Source organism: Phaseolus vulgaris, chromosome 1, assembly GCF_051622355.1.
Source record: "Phaseolus vulgaris cultivar YP4 chromosome 1, ASM5162235v1, whole genome shotgun sequence".
Taxonomy (NCBI): Eukaryota; Viridiplantae; Streptophyta; class Magnoliopsida; order Fabales; family Fabaceae; genus Phaseolus; species Phaseolus vulgaris.
Window position 1 is genome coordinate 46,756,463 of NC_143498.1, and position 19,924 is coordinate 46,776,386.

Here is a 19,924-nt window from a genome sequence, read left to right on the forward strand (position 1 = left end):
ATAAAAACCGATAATACTAATTTGGAAAATAAAACTTTCACACTAATTTATCATACATAAATCACGTATTCACAACCCTTTAAAATCATACATAGTTTATTTTATATTTTAATTTGATATCTTATTATCAATCACAGTTGTCAAAAATATTTTTTCCATAAATATAAATCTAAGAATACTGAAAAATTCTAATGCAATGCAGTTCTCCTTATAAATTGGGCAAACGCCAAACTATCAAGTGTGAAAAAACTGAACTCTTCTGAGCTTAATAGAGTTCTCCCACACCAATGTCTCATCTAACGCCGTCGTCGCCGCCGCCACAACCCAACACTACTCTCGACGACAGGCTTGCTTTCTTCAACCAATCCATGGACCTGGTTCAACTCCCAAACCTGCCCACAACCCGAACACGATCCCGCACCCTCGCCGATCTCCTAAAACGCGTCCAAGACGCCCAAAATGACCCACCCCCTGCACCACCCCATCATGTTCTTGACCTCTCCTCCTCCTCCACCATCCACCCCTTTGTCCTCTCCTTCTCCAACTTAACCTACAGCGTCAAGCTTCGCCGCAAGTTCACTTTTTTTCCCGCCACCACCGTTTCCTCTCCCGACCATGAAACTAAACCCAACGGCACCAAGACTCTCCTCAATGACATCTCTGGCGAGGCCAGGGACGGCGAGATCATGGCCGTCCTCGGCGCCAGCGGCTCTGGCAAGTCCACTCTCATCGACGCCCTCGCCAACCGCATCTCAAAGGAAAGCCTCAAAGGAACAGTCACCCTTAACGGCGACGTTTTAAACTCGAGTGTTTTAAAGGTGATTTCTGCATACGTCATGCAAGACGACCTCCTCTTCCCCATGCTCACCGTCGAAGAAACGCTCATGTTCGCAGCGGAGTTCAGACTCCCTCGCTCCCTCTCCAAATCCAAGAAGAAAGCACGCGTACAGGCCTTGATAGACCAGCTAGGTCTCCGCTCCGCTGCCTCCACCATAATCGGAGACGAGGGTCACCGCGGCGTATCCGGAGGCGAACGGCGCCGAGTCTCCATCGGAATCGACATCATCCACGACCCAATCGTGCTCTTCCTCGACGAACCAACTTCGGGCCTCGACTCCACCAGCGCCTTCATGGTGGTGAAAGTGCTGCAGCGAATCGCTCAAAGCGGAAGTATCGTTATCATGTCCATTCACCAACCTAGCTACAGAATCTTAGGCTTGTTGGACCACATGATCTTCCTCTCCCACGGTAACACCGTCTACAGCGGCTCTCCGACGAACCTCCCAGCCTTCTTCTCAGAGTTCGGCCACCCCATACCGGAGAACGAAAACCGCACCGAATTCGCACTCGACCTAATTCGCGAACTCGAAGAAGAACCCGGGGGGACCAAGAGTTTAGTGGACTTCAACAAATCGTGGCAGCTGAAAGAAAAAAACTCGGCTCAGGCTCAGAATGAGCCTAAAAACAAACCATCTCTGAAGGACGCCATCAGCGCTAGCATTTCCAGAGGGAAACTGGTGTCCGGCGCTAACGGTAACGGCAATAACTCAACGGCAGTTGTTTCTGTCCCCGCCTTCGCGAATCCGTTTTGGATGGAAATGGCGGTGATAGGAAAACGGTCGCTGAAGAACTCATGGAGGATGCCGGAGCTATTCGGGGTTCGTTTGGGTGCAGTTCTTGTGACGGGGACAATCTTGGCAACAATCTTCTGGCACCTGGATGATTCACCGAAAGGAGTTCAAGAGCGCGTGGGGTTCTTCGCCTTCGCCATGTCCACCACGTTTTACACGTGTGCCGAAGCCATCCCAGTGTTCCTCCAAGAGCGTTACATCTTCATGAGGGAGACCGCTTACAACGCCTACCGTCGCTCTTCCTACGTCCTCTCACACGCAATCATCTCACTCCCTTCCCTGGTTTTTCTCTCTTTCGCCTTCGCGGCCACCACCTTTTGGGCCGTGGGCCTGGCGGGCGGCTCTTCAGGCTTTGTCTTTTACTTTCTGGTGATCGTGGCCTCCTTCTGGGCCGGAAGCTCCTTCGTCACGTTCCTCTCGGGAGTGGTGTCGCACGTGATGATAGGGTTCACGGTGGTGGTTGCGATCCTTGCCTACTTTCTTCTCTTTAGCGGGTTCTTCATCAGCAGGGACAGAATCCCTCCCTACTGGTTATGGTTCCACTACCTATCGCTGGTGAAGTACCCGTACGAGGGAGTGCTGCAGAACGAGTTCGACGTTAACTCTCCGAGGTGCTTCGTGAGGGGGATTCAGATGTTCGATAACACGCCGTTGGGGATGGTGGCGGATACGCTGAAGGTGGAGCTGCTGAAGAGCATGAGCAACACGCTGGGCATGAACATCAGTAGGTCCACCTGCGTGATCACCGGAGCGGATGTGCTGAAGCAGCAGGGGATAACGCAGCTAAGCAAGTGGAGTTGCTTGTGGATCACGGTTGCATGGGGATTCTTCTTTCGCTTCCTCTTTTATTTGACGCTGCTCTTTGGGAGCAAGAACAAGAGGATGTAGTCATGGAAACAACGCTTCCTACTCCTTGTTTATTTCAATAATAACAACTAAATCAACTCTTCTTTCTCTTTTTCATCTTCATCATTTCTTCTACCCACAATCTTAATTACGTTACAACTTCTCCATCTCCCCCTTTAATACTTAATGATACATTAAGAACTTATCCTTTATTATATATTTATTTTTCTATATCACATTATTAAAAGAATTTTCAATGCATCATTTTCCCTTTTTATTTTTATTATGGAAAACATTTGCTTGATACCGATCGTAAAACAACTCACTTGACACTTCTCACGCTGTTGGTGCTGGGAAAATTGACCAAACGATGTAAATTCACTTTCAAAATTAGACAAATGTACTAATACAAAAAAAAAAAGGAAAATGATAGTGTGACAACTCAAATAGTTGTATAAATAGATTTGAAAATAAATATATATAATAAAAAGTAAATTTGTAATTAAATGATATATAAAAGTATTAAAATAATAGTATTAGGAGTTGTAATATGATTGTATAAAAATAAATGTGGTTATCCATATATCATTGCATAAAAAAAAAAGAAAACTTTTGTGGAAATCATAAACCCGAACCGTAAACACAATAAAAATATACATCTAACTCCCTTTTATATTTTAAATTAAAAAAATAAAATAAAATAAAAAATAAAATATTAATTTATGATGGTAAGAAGGGTATGTTTTGACTGTTTAGAGTGTTAATATATCAGCATCCCAAAAAAATTACAAAATATTTTTGAAAAAAAATTGTCAATAATGATGCAGAGAACATCAATTAAATCTATTAATATATTTTTTTTAATTAAAGTTGCTATTGACAATTTAGTTTAAATAAATTATGGAGAAATTGAACATTGGGTTAGTAATTTTAGTGTATTTTATCTAAATTGAAGTTGTCAATGTGGTTCAATTGAATTATTTTTAATTTTTTTTTAAAATTAGAAAATGTATATAATAATAATTAAAATTTGTTTAAAATTACATGAAGTGAATAAGAATGTTGTGAAATGTTTTAATACACTAAGAGAAAATTATCCATTTAGATAATATAATCATCCTTTCTAATGTTGTTGTCATAAAATATTTTAATATAATCTTCTTTTAATGACTTATATTTAATAATTAAATATTTTTATTTTAGCATAAATACATGTATATTATTACTTTTTACATAATATATAATCTATATTTTCATATATTACCTAATCTAAAAATTTATACATAAATCATATGTTTTAATCTTATTAATTAGTTTTTACTACAAAATATATGTTGAAGTTCATTTATTGTACAAAATATATGTTGAAGTTCATTTATTGAGAAGAAAAATTATCATTCACTCACATCTTCTTCCCTTGTTTATGTTCATGTATTCACCATAATAGTTATCATTCATTCCCATCTTATTCCCCTTGTTTATGGTATCTCGTGTTTCCTTGTATTTGTTATTGCATGTTTCTCAAGTTGAGTTTAATATTTAATAAAAGTTAATACTTTTAGAAGAACCGACTTTTCAAATTGTTTAAAGAACCAAATGAATGAAAAATCATTCACATTTTGTCTATTTTTCAAGTTTATGAGTCCAGTTTTCCAAATCTATTAAAATTGAATCATTTTTTGAGGATTTCAAGTTCCCATGATTGTCGTGTTTTAGCATACTAGATTTTAAATTACATTTATGTTTGTTGTTATAGTGACTTAGATTGAGTTTGTTTATTTTTTCTTATTATGAGATATTTATGTTTATATTATTTTTTAGGAATGATGTTTGATTTTGTCAATTTATAAGAATGTACAATTCCTTTTTAGTGATTTTTTCATTGAATATGAAATTATTTGCCTTCTACTGTGTTTGAGATATTTTATATTATGTTAATGATGTTCATTATGTCTACAATGCATATTAAATGTAACGATAACTTACTTATAGATTGGATGATGATGACCATTACAAAGAAAATACTGGTGGTTTAAAATATTAAACATATGTATATGTTGATTATGACAAGGATGTATCCTATATGGATAAGATATATATATTCTCCATATAAAATTCATATCGATTTCAAAGCTAAATATATACCAGGAATTAATTTTCAGATGTTGTTATACATATGCTAAGTGTCATGGTTTTGGGATTAGAAAATATAATGTTGATTATGGTTCTAAAGTTAAAGTAACAATGTGAGAATTTTTATGGAATAAAGTTGAATTAAGGTACAAGAAACATATTTGACAAGGGATGATAAAAATATCGTAGACATTTGATATAGACAAATTATAAAGTGATGTAGTTTCATTTGAGGACTCTTTTATTGTGAGACAAAATATGTTGATTTAATTTATTCTTATTAAAGTTTGACGGATGCTAATAAGACTCAAGTTGATAGATTATTTATAACTTTGCAAAGAATACACTTTTTAATGGATAAAAAATGAAATACATTTAAGAAAACAAGAAAATTTTGATGAATTATATAAAATAATATAAGTAGCCTTATTTGCACATGATAAGCTAAAAAAATATTCAATGTTTTTTCAAGATATATGGTATAAGTAGGGTTGATTTTCAATGTTATGAAGATATAGTTGCATTTGATATTACATACACAAATAACATGTACAACAAGTTTATGATCATATTTTTAGGTTAAATCATCATTCATAAATTGTTATATTTGGTTGGACTCTTATTTAAGATGAAACTACTCATGCTTACAACTGGATTTTACAAACTTTTATATGTAATGTGAAATAAGAAGCATATTCAATAGTGGTGGATGAAGATGGTGTATCAGAGAGATAATAAAAGAAGTTTTGTAAAATGTAAACCATTGACTTTGTGCATGACGTATAAAAAAATGTTTTTGAAAATGTGGAAGATCGAAAATTTGATTTTTTTAAGGAAATTATTGTAAACAACAACATTCATCTAAACATAACCACAATCCTATGTTTAAACCTTTACTATAATTTTCTAAATAAGTGTATCTACGAGACTCATGTACACATAGTCACATTTATGTGTTTGAATCTTTGTTAAAATCTCACATCAAAAGCACCTCCCACACCCATTTGTAGGCAATCACATTCTCGTGGTCAAATCTCAAACTTTCTATGAGTGTGTCTCCCACACTCATATGGAAGCATAACAAATGTTATGGAACCTCACGTGCAATCTTCTATAAATATTAATAACGTGTTTCAAAATTTATAAACAAACCTAAAGAATTATTTTTTAATCTTTAAAAATAAGAAAAAAAGCTTTATGTTTCATTATTTATAAAAAAATTGCGCTCAAAAGTATCAAACATTATTATACTCTTGAAAAAAAATATTTATTAAAAATTATGTTTTATATAAAAATCTTACTAAACATAAGACTTGTTTCCTTAAAATGGAGGAACATCAAATTATTCACATATTTAACAAAAATTATTTGAACTTTGAGGGTTTAGGGGTTAATCAATAAATCAATGAAAGTTCATTGATATACTTGTTTCCAAACATATATCATAATTTCTTATGAGACGATCATATGTTTAACAAAACAATGAAATATTTTAATATATTTTTTATTATATTGATTATTTTATTTTATTATTTGAAATTAAATGATAGAACTTCACTGCCAAACGAGTGACATTTGTTTCATATTTGTTATTTCACTTAAAAAAAATTATTTATTAAGATGAGTCAAAAGTTAAAAGTGGACACTAGTTATAAATAGCAGACGCAAAAGTGTAATCATTGTGGACTGTGTTTACCGAACTTTGGAAACTAATATCCGTGACGTAAAAAATTAGTGATGTGTGGGACATAATTACTGTTGGCTAGACAGTCATATAGGCGTTGCAATGGATGTTTTTTTGCGTCAGCTTAACCTACAAGTTGCCCACACAAAATTATAATTTACATTGTTTATTTACACAAGTGTGGACTTAGTCTTTTAGGGGAGATAATGAAATTAAAAATAAAGTGTAAACTTAGTCTTAGATAAGGGGACAATGAAATCAGAAATAAATTGTGGGCTTAGTTTTGCCTATGTGAGCACATAATTTTTTGTTGTTTGTATAGCCGACACTAAAGTGGGGCTGAATTTTGATAGCTTGGCAGCAATGGCACTGGGCTCACTTGTGAAAAAATTCATTCTTCTATCCATGTGGTGATGACTCCACTTTGAAATAAAAATTTGGGTTTTACATATTAAATATTAATATTTTTTTAATTTGCTTTTTTCTTCAATAACATTAAAGAGAAAAAACATCGATAAATTGATAACTTAGAAACTAAAAGACAAAAGTAATAAATAAATTATTATATTAACAAAAATTTTATTTTTGTACTGGTATGGGCGAGATCGAGATTCGGTCTTGCTGACCGAGACCAGGGAAACCTGACCGAGACCAAGAAAATCTGGCCAAGACGAGGGAAATCACCACGGACGGCCCGGCCGACCGACACATAAATCCATTAATGCTCAAACCAATGTTAGTGAAGTTAATTTATCATTAAGGATTAGGTAATACATTCATAAGTGTGATCTATTTCACTAATCAAACCCAATAAGGTAAGTCCATTAAAATAATATAAATAACAACATTTCATGGAGAAAGGTACGTCATTTATTAGTGTGCACCTACCCGAGTGCCGATCACCCGCTTTACTAACTTGAGCGTCGGAGTGCCTTCTGCAGGTACCCTCATTCGGTATTCATCCAAGACTGAGGGTCGAAGGAGAAGCACGAAGACGACAAGGATTCCAATGAAGCCTTAGCAAGCTGCCCGACCGAAGGAGAAAGACGAAGACTTTAATAGTTCTCTAGGTCTATCTCCCTAGTAAGAACAATTTTACTAAATTAATTATTAATAATTAAATATTTTATTTATTCAAAGACTCATTCTTACTGCCTCCACTTACACTGAAATCAACGACTGCCAACAACTAAACTTCACACTCCTGTTGTGTTTCAAATCAAAATAACAATAATATTTTGGGTATTTAAAAAAAAAAATTCTATGGTGCATTGCTTATAACTAACCAACAAAGATGTGTGCTCTGCAAGGTATCACAAGAATATGGACCAAACCATCAATTTGTGATGCATGAGTCTCACATAGAATAGTGCAAGAATTTGTCATGGACCCATGAAGCTGAAAATTTAGGCAACTTAATTCTTTAAACGCAAGACAAACCCAAGTAAACGCGCTTCCGAACATTACTCTGTTTATTGAATTTATTGCCAAAATTATCATTGCAACTTTAACAACATGCAATGGAAAACAGAGAAGTTCATAAGAATTATTATTTCTTTTGAGTGATAAAGATCCAAGTACAAGATAAAGATGCCATTCCACAACAATTCATTTCAGTTCCTCTTGTTCGTAAAGGATCACATCAAGAATGCTGATCAGAGATGATACACTTCAGATTAAGTCAGGCTTCAGATTCGGTTAATGACGTTTGGGGTGCAATTTGGGTTGGAGTTGTGAGTGGTATTTGGAATCATAGGAACTGCGTGTCCTTCGATAGGAGGGTGGTAGATGCGCTCGAAGTATTCACCTTAGTACAGGTAAATGTTTGGTCGTGGATTTACGCAAAGTCTCATTGTGCTTCCTTCGGGTACTCTAATTGAGTTTTGAACCCAGTGGAGTGTATGAGGATGGTAATTTAATGTTTTTTTGTGGTTAGTTTGGTTGTTCCTTAGATAATCAAGTAGGGTGGTAGGAGTATGGTAAGGTGTTTTGTTCTTTATGTATAAGGGTTGAACTACCCCTGAAATTATTCCTATTTATTTATTTTTTATTGTCGATAAAAAAAATAGTAAGCAAATCAAATCATCAATTCATCTTTAAGTAGATATATGGAAATGAGTATACAATAACCATTATTTCAAACCCTAATCGTACATTATCACATCTAATATAACAAGATGTGAGGCTATAATGCTAATAAAGGTACTACTATTTATACATAACCAAAAATAAAACAAAATAAAATCAATTTATGAAAACACTGCAGTACTACTCAGGAGACCTTCGATACCGTATTCAAAACTCACAAGGCCACACATTCCATAAATAGCCACTAGACATTGTTTTCAATTTTAAATTGAAACCCACTTATTATACCTGTAACAAGATGGTCTTAAATTTTCAAATTAAAGAAATGTTAAGCTTGAATAGGGAAGTAATCAGTAAAAACCAATAACAAAGAGCACCAGGATTAATGTAATCGAACAAACATTTATGGTAAACTAGTAAGAGAGTCACAAGTTAAACAATTAATTATCTTGAAAGATATACCTATCTCACTCTACATAATGAAAAGATGGGAATACAAAGCAGAGCATATATCGAAATAAAATTTTGGAGTTTGTGATTCTGTCTGACAAAATGAATTTTGGTTCTCTATTACTCAGCATCAGACTAGAGGCTGAAACACTACCAGTATCAGAATCTGCAAAAATAAAATAAATAAAAATCAGACATAACACTTGACTAAAACGATAAGCAGAAGTGAACATGCAGTAGAAGAATAATAATGCTTAAGATATATCTTGACTAAATAATTAATCGAAGTTAACACTTTGAACTTCTTCTTGCACGTGAAAGGATTGGGGAATATTTCTTTGATCTGCTGATAAAAAGGTGAATATTTCTTTGATTTGCCTCAAGTGAAATTGTCTTAACCTCAACTTCTCAATATAACTTCTCAAACTCATTCAAATCACTGAAATCGAAAACACGGTGTTGAAAATCATTCTGAAATTTATAGGGTTATACCTTCAAAAATAAAATTACACAACACACACATCAATCAATATTACACAAAAGGAAAGAATCTAGATGGGACAAAATCTAGGGTTGAGTCTCCAACTCGCAAAGACTGAAGAAAGAAATTCATCATAGGAATGGAGATGGAGACTCAACCTTCAACTAGCAACGATTGAAAAAGGAAAAAAATGCAAAAAATGGAGATGGAGACTCATGGTTGCATTCTCATGTCGCACGCTCGTCCTGCTTAAGAGTTTAACTCATCAGCATTACCTCACGAATTATTCCACTACAAAGAAATCTTAATTTAGCCGCAAACAAATATTGAAGGCCATAAGTGGACACTAATTAGTGTCCATTAAACCTTCATTATTAAAATAAATTAAATAAGGTGTGAGGAAAGCGTGAGTTATTCTCACCTAAACTTAAAAAAAATAATAATAATGGTTGCGTTGCTGAAATGGCAGCTACTAAAATTATAAAAATAATTAAAATTTAAATATTTGAAGGTTAAGCCCATGCTAAAAGTTTTAAAATTAAATTTAAATAATATGAAGGTTAAACCCACGCAAATTACACACAAATAATTAATTTTTATTTATGCTTTACTTTAATCCCTTCTTTTCTTTTTCTTCTTTTATTTTTCTTTTCTTTTTCTTCTTTCATTTTTCAATTCTGAAGCAATTCTCTTCACGCAATACTCACTTCACTCCACTTTTCCTCAGCATCAGCAAGATTCTCACATCTTCCCTCCATTCGAATCTCTCTCTGTGTTGAGCATTCAAGCATTACGACCAGAGTACTCTCTGTTGAGCATTCAAGCATTGCGACCGGAGTACGACTGTGTTCTTGATTGTGCCCTAACACCGTAAGTTTCGCATTTCCTTTCGTTTTCAATCCATCTCGATTGTGCCCTAACACTGTGTTTCTGGTTGCTGGGTTATTAGATTTAGTCACTGGTTATGCCTTCTTTTAGGCATTTTCAATACTGTTTGGTTTTTGGTATTTTGTAGCTGGTAGTGGTTCCAATAATTTAAAGAAGAACCTCATGAACTATTGTAAAGAAGAACTCTCAAATTGTCCTTCCTATGAAGAACATAGTTTAGATGATTGTAGTAGTAATCTGGAGACATATTCAGAATATGAGAACATGGACCTGGAGAACTTTGTCTATGAAAAGGTTTCAGAGGAAATTGAAGCAAGAAAGGATGCTAGTGGAGTTGTTCCGTTTCATCTTCATGCACCCAAGACTCTTCTGAGTTTAGTTGACGGTATAGTAACTTCATGAGTTTGTTATTTTGGTGTTTTCTGTAGTTTGGGAAGCACTTGAAAAATATAGACCAGGAATTTACCAAATAACCAAATCCCACTTTTTTGTTTCTTCTGCACTTCTTTGAGTTTCTCTATTTATGCCTTTGCTTTTGAAAACAATGTTTAATACAATGACACAACTTACTGATAATGGTGGAACTCACGTGCACAGATATTGATGTGCCTGCTGATTCAGTATCCAAACAGAGTGAGAAAGTTAGAGTAGTTAGTCCTTATGGGGACTCTTCAAGTAATATTCTGCGAGATGTTGATCAGAGTGGTGCAGTATTTCTGCGAACAAACTGGCAGGTACAAGGGTACTTACAGGAGCAAGCTGATACTATTGAAAAAGTAAATAACTTGCAAATCTAGAACTTTCCTGATTTTTCTAATTTCAAAAGAACTTGTTGTAGCAGTGCATAGGAATTATATTAACTTTCAAGTCGTATTCATATCATTCAGGAACGGTAATGCTGTATCTTACAATGGACTTGAGATTATTCTACAACAGCTACAAAAATTGGCACCTGAACTGCATCGGGTTAGTTAAGTTTATTAGAGTTTTTAGTACTATTCCCTGTCGATTTATTTCATTAATATTAGCCATGATTTTGAGTTTCACATCAATCCAGGTTCACTTTTTGAGCTACCTGAATGGTCTTTCTCATGATGATTATCTTTCTGCTTTGGAGAATCTTCATTGTTATTTTGATTACCGGTAATTGAACAGTTGTTTCTTTATTTCATCTCTCTGACAGCATTGATCTATATTTGGGATCATTTGTTGAGTAATTAGATATAAAGCAAGCGGGAACATGGTATCATTGATTTTTTCTCGTTCATCATCAATGGATATTCATTGTAACCTTAGTAATTGCAATTGACTCCCACCCAACAAAATCATTGGCATCGTTATCCTATTGCTATTGTTTGTTGTGTACTTCTGTGTTACTAAAGAAGCAATACAAAAAGTCTTTAACAAGTAAATTGTTGGCAAGGTAGTAAAATAACTTGCTTTCAAATGGTAGTCTTCAATGTGGTTGGTAGGATTCCTCCTTTTATTAATACTCCTAATCCTGAATTTACTGCCATTGATATTTGTTGAATTTAGAATCTCTACATATGCAATTGTGTAAACCTTTTCATTCCCGTCATCTATAGCTTTTGTCGTTTGCTGTGAATTATACATTTATAACTATATTTGTCTTGTGGACATATTATTGGAATTCCACATTGACTATAAATATAATTAAATTATAGTATGTAGGTAAGTGCAAACCTCATTGTTCAAACTAGTTCTGTAAGGTTGAGCTAGCTTCTTAAAATATTCAAACCTCAAATAGTTTGATCTGTTTAGTATAAGAATATAGGAGAGACACAGAAGAATTGTGCAAATTACCGACAATTAAGTACACGAGTTACACTGTTGAAATAAGAAAGAGTTGTCAAGTGTTGATTGAGATGAGACCTGCATTTTCTGGTGTTTGAGTTTTTATGTCAGGGATGTCAACCTTAAAAGCTTTATGTCTACTGCAGGGTGTGATGTATCTATGAGAAGGAAACAAAAATATTTCTGCATAGTCTTCATTGAGATAGATTAAGTATATGCTAGGATGGCACTAGAAGTCTTAAGGAAGGCTTTAGGGAAGGATTGACTTTGAGTCCATATAAATGTTAAATGGATTGATTGTATAATACAGTTTTGTATGTTATACTGGACTTTCCTTTAGATCAAAATTCACTTAGAATTTGGTTATGGTACATATACTTCAAACTATAGCATCAATTTTGCACCCTACCTAGCAAAAATGATTTGTTGAGATGGGAAAAGGTCTCTCCCTTAAAGAATTGAGTCCCTAAATCTGTCATTGATCCATATCTTAGGTATGAACTTCCCATTTTATTCTCTCTAGTCTCAGAGACTGTTCTTGTTTCTATTGCTATTGTGTTTTGAAAAAAAAAATTGAGAAACTGATAATTGGAACGAAAGAAAGTTTTCTGTCATTAATTTTTATTAAATCTCTAGCAGAAATATTGGAAGCAGTCTCTCTAACTACCTTTAATAGAAAAGATGACTAGGATACAAACTATAGCTGGCATAACTAACTACGGCTAGAATAAGTAATTGAGGATCACTTTCTTGAAACTCTAGTGAACAATTTCTTGAAGATGGAAATTGGGGATTAGATCATAACTGATGTTGCACAGTTTAGGTGTGTTTTGAAATATGACCTAATTCTAATAAATTTTAAGATCTCAATAATATTAATTATTGTTGAAGTTGAATCCGCAGTCCATGCATTTTAAAGTATACAATTAATGTTTGTTTATTTAAGTGATTTCGAGCTCTATACTAACTTAAAGTAGATCTTAAGTCTTGTTAGTGGGTACTGACACTTGAAAATTTACTGCACCATTTTACATCATGTAGTGTCTTCATTGCAGCATGTTCAACGGCCCTTGCTATCATTTGGTCCAAAAACTAGCATGAAGCTCAGTACTTGCCCAGTTAATGTTTGCAAGGTTGTAAAAATCTTTGTGATTATTCTTTTGTTGGTGACAGTTGTAGAACATGAGAATCAAATTCTTAGTCTATCTTATATGTCTGGCAGGAAATTCGGTTGAGTTCTCAGTTGATTAGTGATTTTAGCTATGAGAGTTCTGCAATGACAATTGACGGTGCCTTTAGTACAGCTTGGCTTATGAATTTACAAAAGCCAACAGGTTCTCCGGTTTTCTGTCAAGAGATTGGATCTCGCAGCAGCTCTAATGTTTCCCAATTCATCGCACAACCAACCTCAATTCCTGGATCTGTTTTGTCAAGAGATTGAATTTCTGATTCTGTAAAAGATAGTAATCAAATAGGGGAAAATTGTTCAAGAACCTTTTAACATAGTTTGTCCAATGGATTGAGTGTTTTAACTTAGGTAAGACATTTTTGACAAACATCGAAGTTCTTTCTCTGTGGCTGAGTCATGGAAATTGGGTAAGGAAGAGTTTTGGCAATTTGAGGATGATGCTTGTTCTGAAGATATTTTCTGTATTTAAGATATCTACAAATTTAAATTTAAAATAAAAGGGAGAAAGATACAATTATAATATGGTTAGAGAATCAATTTGACTCTGTTTTGGCCAGTTAAGTGTGAACCGTAAACTCCAGTGGGACAGTTTTGGGAGAATCTGGTATCAAGAGTAGGGTTTCTATGACATTTGAAGTCGTCTCTAGTTGATTTGGCAGATTGTTTTGTGTTGAATTCTCTTTACTCCCATTCATTTTTTTCAAACAAAAGATTGAATTTCTCTCCCTCTTTGTGATTTTCAAAATACCTATTTATGATGTTGCATACTCGGCTATAAAATTATCGAGTAATTTGTTTATAAAATTCTGGTTTTTTCTTTTTTTAAAATAGTGCTACAAAAAAAAATTATGTGTCCACATATTTAAGGTTAAGCCCATTCTAGTTTCATTGTCACTTTACCAAGGTCAAGTCCTTGCTTTATTCTAATTTTATTGTCCCACTATCCAAGGCTAAGTCCACGCTTTATTTTTAATTTTATTGTCCCCTTATCCAAGGCTAAGTCCACGCTAATTTTATTGTCCCCCTAGCTAAGCCTAAGCCCTCACTTTCTGTCCAAGGCTAAGCCACTGCTTAAGTTAACATTTGTAATTTTTTGTGTTGGCAACTTGTAGGCAAAGCCCACGCAAGCCAACTTATTGCGACGCCACGCACCCGACAATATTTTTGCGACAAGAAAATTAGCTTCAAAGTTGTGTGAAGGCAAAGCCCACGTTAATTGCATCTTTGCGTGAACTTTTTGTGATTAGTGTCCGCCTTTGGCCCTTTCTAATAAAAGTTATTTTTGTAGTGTCCACACACAAAGATTCGTGAGTAATCTAAACATGTAGTTTACCTACTGATGATGAGTCTGTGAGAAACTCAAAATGTGGTATTATCCATCAATTTTAGTCTGTAGATAATATCCACCAACTCTAATGCACAAATATTACCAACCAACTCAACTTTAGTTCGTAGGTATTACCACCAACTAGTTCGTATGTATTACTCTCGAACTTGATTTCGTGGGTAAATTTGTAGGTAATCATGCATTTTTCAAAATGTTCATTTCAATCATTATATGAAACATTAAACATATCCACATATGAAATAATCTAACATATTCAAAGTTCAACAAACTATTATCAATTGTATTAAAACTATAATATTAAATACAACAATTAAGCATGATCCAATACACTTAACATAAAATATAACCCACATTTAATTTCAATTCGAACATAACATAATTGAAGTCTCATTACATAAAATAAGTCAAAGATAACTTAATTCAAAAATTAAGTCACTTGCACATCATGGAACATAACATATCCATGCTCATTTTGTTGTTAATTTGGTGGTTGATGTTGCAAGTGTAATTGTTCCACTTGTTGTTCAAATGTAGTTTATTTACTCTTTAATAAATAAAAAATAATTAAATATTTTATTTTATTTTAAAATAATTAAATATTTTTTTTAAATGATGATTATATAAACTTTTTAATACTATTTTTCTTATAAAATTATATATATGTGTGATTATATTATTTTTCTATATTTTAATTAATTATTTATAAATTTATAAAAAAATGTGAATAAAAAAAAAAAAAGGATAGCTTGTGAAGACAAAACACCAAATTTGTATCTTTAAACCATGGCTAGCAACTTTAGAATTTTATCCAGGTTATATTATCAATTTCCTTTACATTCAGCTTAATTAATTATCTTTAAAAAAGTAGATTACTATTTTATATTTTTAAATGCAGTTCTTGTATCAATTTAAAATCGTCTTATTGATAATTAGATTATCTCAAAATAGCATTTCCGTTTTCCCATCATTCTCTGCATTGTTCTCCCCTCCTTCACCTCCTACTGCACCGGACATCCTTTGATATATTTGGAAGGGAGGTTAAAACATTATTTATGTTTTTTATTTAGCAGATTTTTAGGTCATAATTAATATTTTTTTGAAAGAATCATGGTGAATACGAATACCAATTTTAACTTATTAAAAATCATAAATTCTTTTGTGATATATTTGCAATACTTTTATCTTTTATGTAAAATATATTTTTATTATATTCTCAAATCATTTAAAAACTATAATTACAAAAGTCGGCCTTTATAAATCCATCAGAAGCCCAAATGTTGGCCCAATTCCTCTTTCAAATAAAAGGAAAAAAATATCTGCGGACATATGTGGCAGTGGTCTTATATAAATAAATCTTTGGAGAGAAAGCGCTCCACTTTGAAAGGGTTAGGTTTCGGGTGAAACGCCAATCCGCTACGAGGTAACTCTTCGATTCAATTCGATTCCTCTTTTCACTTTTTTAGTTATCGTCTCTATCGGATCTTCTCTTTGCATGATTCTATCCATCAATCCGTAATTAATATTTAATCGATTTCCTTTTCCGATTTAGGTTTAGAATCAATTGCATGTTTGAAATTCAATTTAGTTATCAACTTTCCGTGCACCTTTATATAATTTTTGTTTTGTTTTTATATGCTTGTAGATTTGGTTGTGTATTTCTTTTGAGATTGGGGTCTCTGTGTAGCCTCTTCCATGATTAATTCCGAAATTTCAGTTGTATATTTTGCAGAGCTAGAAGCAACGATGCCTCGCTATGATGATAAGTATGGAAATACCCGCCTGTATGTGGGTCGTCTGTCTTTGGATACTCGTTCCCGTGATCTGGAGCGTGTCTTCGGCAGATATGGAAGGTAATTCCCCTCTTTAATCATGTTTCTTATCCTTTAAAATATATCAATAATTTTTTTATTATTCCAAGTTTTGCTTGTGTGCCTATTTTGATGAATGGCTTTATTTTTTCAGTCCTTATTTGTCGCTTAGAATTTTGCAGGATGGTGTCCGTTGTCATGTATTGTCTGAATTGTGCAAATTAATGCCTGTAATTTTTCATTTTATTGTTTGCATTGGCAAGGATCCAAGTCAGTGATAAGTTGGCGTGGGGTGTCGACCATGTTTTATGCTGACACTTAGGGGATGATATACAGGTTTTCCCCAAGCTTTTTTTGAGCTTGGATTTGCATTGGTTATTTGTCATGTTATGCGTGGGAACCAAATCCCCTAGGTGTCATGTTTTAACATGAATGATCTGTTTGAAGGTTTCTGAGGTTTTCTCTAAACCTGGAGGTCTGTGTTGGGAGGTTGGCCTTGGTGGAATTGATGGAAATTCCTGTCGAGTGTTGACTTTGGCGATTCTTTCTGTAATGTTATTGCGTGTTTTTTATGGAAATGGCAACAATCACAAACTGGTGTTTAGTTCGTCTGTGAGGGGCGATGTATACAGAGTTGTTAAGTAATGATGGCCTTACTGTTTCTGGAAACAATTTCCGCAGAGTTCGAGGTGTGGATATGAAGAATGATTTCGCCTTTGTTGTAAGTTGTCATCTATTCTTGTCTTTATTTGTTTCATTTGACTTCATTTTCTCCTCATGCCTTTGCTCCAAGGTGGCTTAGTATCTGCCTTTGCTCCAAGGTGGCTTTTAGTATCTGCTCTGAGGAATTCAGTTGTAAATGGTGGTAAGCTGTGTTACTTTATTGTCTTGTTCCTGACATATTTTGAACAGGAATTTAGCGATCCTCGAGATGCTGATGAAGCTAGATATAACTTGGATGGTCGTGACGTTGAAGGAAGTCGTATTATTGTGGAGTTTGCCAAGGGGGTATGAATTTTCCCTTCATGGTATTATCTGCACAAGAATATTCTTATAATTGATTTTCTCGTTTGTCGGGTGTCCGTTGGGTCCAACGATTCCAATATTTCTCTGCCTTATTTTAATGTGGGTGGTATTTAACTTTTTTGAATACCTATTTTAGTATTTAAATATTTTTGTTCTTTGACTTCGTAGTTGTGTCATCAGCCTATTCATTTTTGTATATAAATTCTAGTACAAGAATAAATTTTAATTAAATGACAATGTCTCTTATGTTTACCTTTTTCTGATTGACTTTTATTACTTTACTAATTGTTTTCTTCAAAACTTAATAAACAGATATTCAATCTTTTCGTGACCCTGTCATTTTGTAATTTCATTGCCAGTGTTCATTGACTAGTGTGAGCACATTTTGATACATTGCTTGTTAATTTATTTTGTCATCTGATATTTGATTAATCAGGGTCCTCGTGGTTCCCGGGAATACATGGGTCGGGGTCCACCGCCTGGATCTGGACGATGCTTTAACTGTGGCATTGATGGTCATTGGGCTCGTGATTGCAAAGCTGGGGATTGGAAGAATAAGTGTTACCGCTGTGGGGAAAGAGGTCATATAGAGAAGAACTGCAAGAACAGTCCCAAAAAACTGAGGTAGGCATGATGTGGTTTCCAAACTTATTGTACGTGTGTTTTTAATTTGGTTGTTACTTTCTAATGGAATTCATGAGCTTTAAACTAATGTTTCCGAATTGAATATTCGCAGCAGCAGACGTGGACGCAGTCGTTCTCGATCACCTGTGAGGTCACGTTCTCCTCGTCGTGGGAGAAGCAGGGATAGAAGCTACAGCCGTGACCGAAGCTACAGGTTGGATTCTTGGTTGTTTCTAATCTTTATGGTATCAATGATACTACAATTTCAGTTAAATAGTATGTTGTTTCACTAGTCAGCTGTTTATGTGCTGAGTTGCACTTTTGTTCTGGCCAGTCGATCGAGATCTCCTCCTGTTAGGAGAGAACGTAGCCCAGTTTCTGAAGATAGATCACGGAGTCCTCAGCCGTCCAAAATAAGGAGGCATAGTGCATCGCCTGACCGAGGCAGCCCCCAGAAGGGAGGTGTCAGATCTCCTGGTAATGATAGGTTGGTCAATCAGCGAGATGGGTCTGAATACAGTGATGGTTCAAGAGGGAAAAGTAGAAGCCCTGCAAGGGACCGTAATGTGCGGGGCTATGATAGCCCTAAAGCTAATGGACGTAGTGGCAGTCCCAGCCGTAGTCCTAGGGATGATGACAGGAGCCCCATTGATGAAGATGATGACAACCACCGCCGCTCACAGTCACCTTAGAAAGTACTTTCTGATAAATGAGGTCAGGACGGGGTCCAGTTTGTATCTTGAATGCACTCCAATTAATTCTGTGACTATTGTTTATGAAAACGGTTTTATGTGTGCATGCTATATTTCAAATTCATGTTGGTCAAGCAACATGTGTTGCTTGCTTACCTTACATTGAATATGGAATGCATGAATTTGTTTCAAGTGTTGGGATTATTTCAAGCATAAGTATTTTGAGAAATTTAAATCTTGCATGCTTTGCATCTTTTAAACTTAACTTATACAAGCCTTTTCTATTTATTTTCATATTTTTGATAATTACTGTTATAATCAAAACAGTGTTACGTGAAACAACCGATTAATCGAGTTTGACGTCAATAGTTAGCGCATTGGATTGTGGAAGCCATTCATGCAAAGTTTATCGAATTCGTCTTCGAGAGAATTTGTGAAGTCATTGTTCATTCATTATCTGGAGGTTTAAAAAATAGTACGATGCTTGATTGTTATTATTTCTTATGAAAACTTTCTCACCTTGGAATAACTAGATATTCATCGTTTCGAAGTAAAGCTACGGTGGACTTGACCATGTGATATACGGGAACTAATTTTATATGCCATTATATTCATCTTGTCGTTGCCGTTACCAAAGGCACTCTCCACCGTTAAACGTTCGCCCTCTTTCGCTATCCTTATCCGCAATCATCATCATCCACCATCTGTGACATTGCCTAAGGTTAGTGCGTTTTCCACACCATCAACCTCTATTGGAATCGGAAAACTTGTGACGCAGAACAAGGAGCGGTGCGTATATGTCGGTAACCGTAGTGTATGTCAGGATGTTGTTATTGCCCCCCACTTAAGATAAATGACAGATAAGTCACCATGCATGATGAGTTCAACAACGAGGTTGAGGATCACGTTGGGATCCAAGGGAGGTACTTCTTGATGGTGAAATCGACATTGAATGATGTTTTCACTAAAGTTTATTTCTTTTCATTAATCTATTTTTGGGTTTAGTTTTGTAAGTCTTGGATTCAGTCGTACATATACTTGTTAGGGATGGAGGTATGAAAGTAGAGAAGGGGAAAATCAATTGCAGTGATAGCGAAGGATAGCAGAAGAAAAAGGTGGAGGCTCGGGGAAGGAACACTGTTGCCGACAATCGTCTCCGTCGACATGGAAAAATTTGTTGCACGAATTGTGTAAACAGACATATCACACAAACGATTAATC

At 34.7% G+C, this 19,924-nt stretch overlaps 3 protein-coding genes across 21 annotated transcripts; all 3 read left to right on the top strand.

Moving 5' to 3' along the window:
* Positions 1-223: 223 nt before the first annotated feature.
* LOC137814401 (ABC transporter G family member 20) lies at positions 224-2,594 on the top strand. Its single transcript, XM_068617111.2, has one exon. It carries the CDS (start codon positions 288-290, stop codon positions 2,517-2,519), a length of 2,232 nt encoding a protein of 743 aa, XP_068473212.1. The 5' UTR covers positions 224-287; the 3' UTR covers positions 2,520-2,594.
* A 7,391-nt stretch (positions 2,595-9,985) lies between these two features.
* Positions 9,986-13,641, top strand: LOC137814402 (anaphase-promoting complex subunit 5). Of its 9 annotated transcripts, none has more exons than XR_011081642.2 (7): positions 9,986-10,183; positions 10,329-10,586; positions 10,799-10,977; positions 11,089-11,167; positions 11,259-11,344; positions 13,058-13,149; positions 13,239-13,641. XR_011081642.2 is itself a non-coding variant. In XM_068617113.2 (6 exons), exons 3-6 carry the CDS (start codon positions 10,862-10,864, stop codon positions 13,455-13,457), a joined length of 492 nt encoding a protein of 163 aa, XP_068473214.1. In that variant the 5' UTR covers positions 9,986-10,183; positions 10,329-10,586; positions 10,799-10,861; the 3' UTR covers positions 13,458-13,641. The 9 variants fall into 9 exon arrangements, 6 of the variants coding, with proteins under 6 accessions (XP_068473214.1, XP_068473216.1, XP_068473217.1 ...); XR_011081641.2 differs by having other exon boundaries at positions 13,072-13,149; XR_011081643.2 differs by having other exon boundaries at positions 10,799-10,935; positions 13,072-13,149.
* A 2,191-nt stretch (positions 13,642-15,832) lies between these two features.
* On the top strand, positions 15,833-18,938 carry LOC137814408 (serine/arginine-rich splicing factor RS2Z33). Of its 11 annotated transcripts, none has more exons than XM_068617132.2 (8): positions 15,882-15,973; positions 16,268-16,403; positions 16,625-16,697; positions 16,809-17,082; positions 17,274-17,369; positions 17,824-18,011; positions 18,124-18,225; positions 18,346-18,938. In XM_068617132.2, exons 4-8 carry the CDS (start codon positions 16,984-16,986, stop codon positions 18,701-18,703), a joined length of 843 nt encoding a protein of 280 aa, XP_068473233.1. In that variant the 5' UTR covers positions 15,882-15,973; positions 16,268-16,403; positions 16,625-16,697; positions 16,809-16,983; the 3' UTR covers positions 18,704-18,938. The 11 variants fall into 11 exon arrangements, with proteins under 11 accessions (XP_068473227.1, XP_068473232.1, XP_068473228.1 ...); XM_090304136.1 differs by having other exon boundaries at positions 15,928-15,973; positions 17,274-17,389; XM_068617126.2 differs by lacking the exon at positions 16,625-16,697 and having other exon boundaries at positions 15,833-15,973; positions 17,043-17,082.
* Positions 18,939-19,924: the final 986 nt, after the last annotated feature.

Coding starts and splice junctions, on each gene's coding strand:
- LOC137814408 (XM_068617126.2), top strand. CDS start 16,297: ATGCCTCGCTATGATGATAAGTATGGAAATACCCGCCTGTATGTGGGT. Junction 16,404..17,042: donor GTCTTCGGCAGATATGGAAG/GTAATTCCCCTC, acceptor CAATTTCCGCAG/AGTTCGAGGTGTGGATATGA. Junction 18,226..18,345: donor AGCCGTGACCGAAGCTACAG/GTTGGATTCTTG, acceptor TGTTCTGGCCAG/TCGATCGAGATCTCCTCCTG.
- LOC137814402 (XM_068617113.2), top strand. CDS start 10,862: ATGGGGACTCTTCAAGTAATATTCTGCGAGATGTTGATCAGAGTGGTG. Junction 10,978..11,088: donor AAGCTGATACTATTGAAAAA/GTAAATAACTTG, acceptor CATATCATTCAG/GAACGGTAATGCTGTATCTT. Junction 11,168..13,071: donor TGGCACCTGAACTGCATCGG/GTTAGTTAAGTT, acceptor TCTTCATTGCAG/CATGTTCAACGGCCCTTGCT.
- LOC137814401 (XM_068617111.2), top strand. CDS start 288: ATGTCTCATCTAACGCCGTCGTCGCCGCCGCCACAACCCAACACTACT.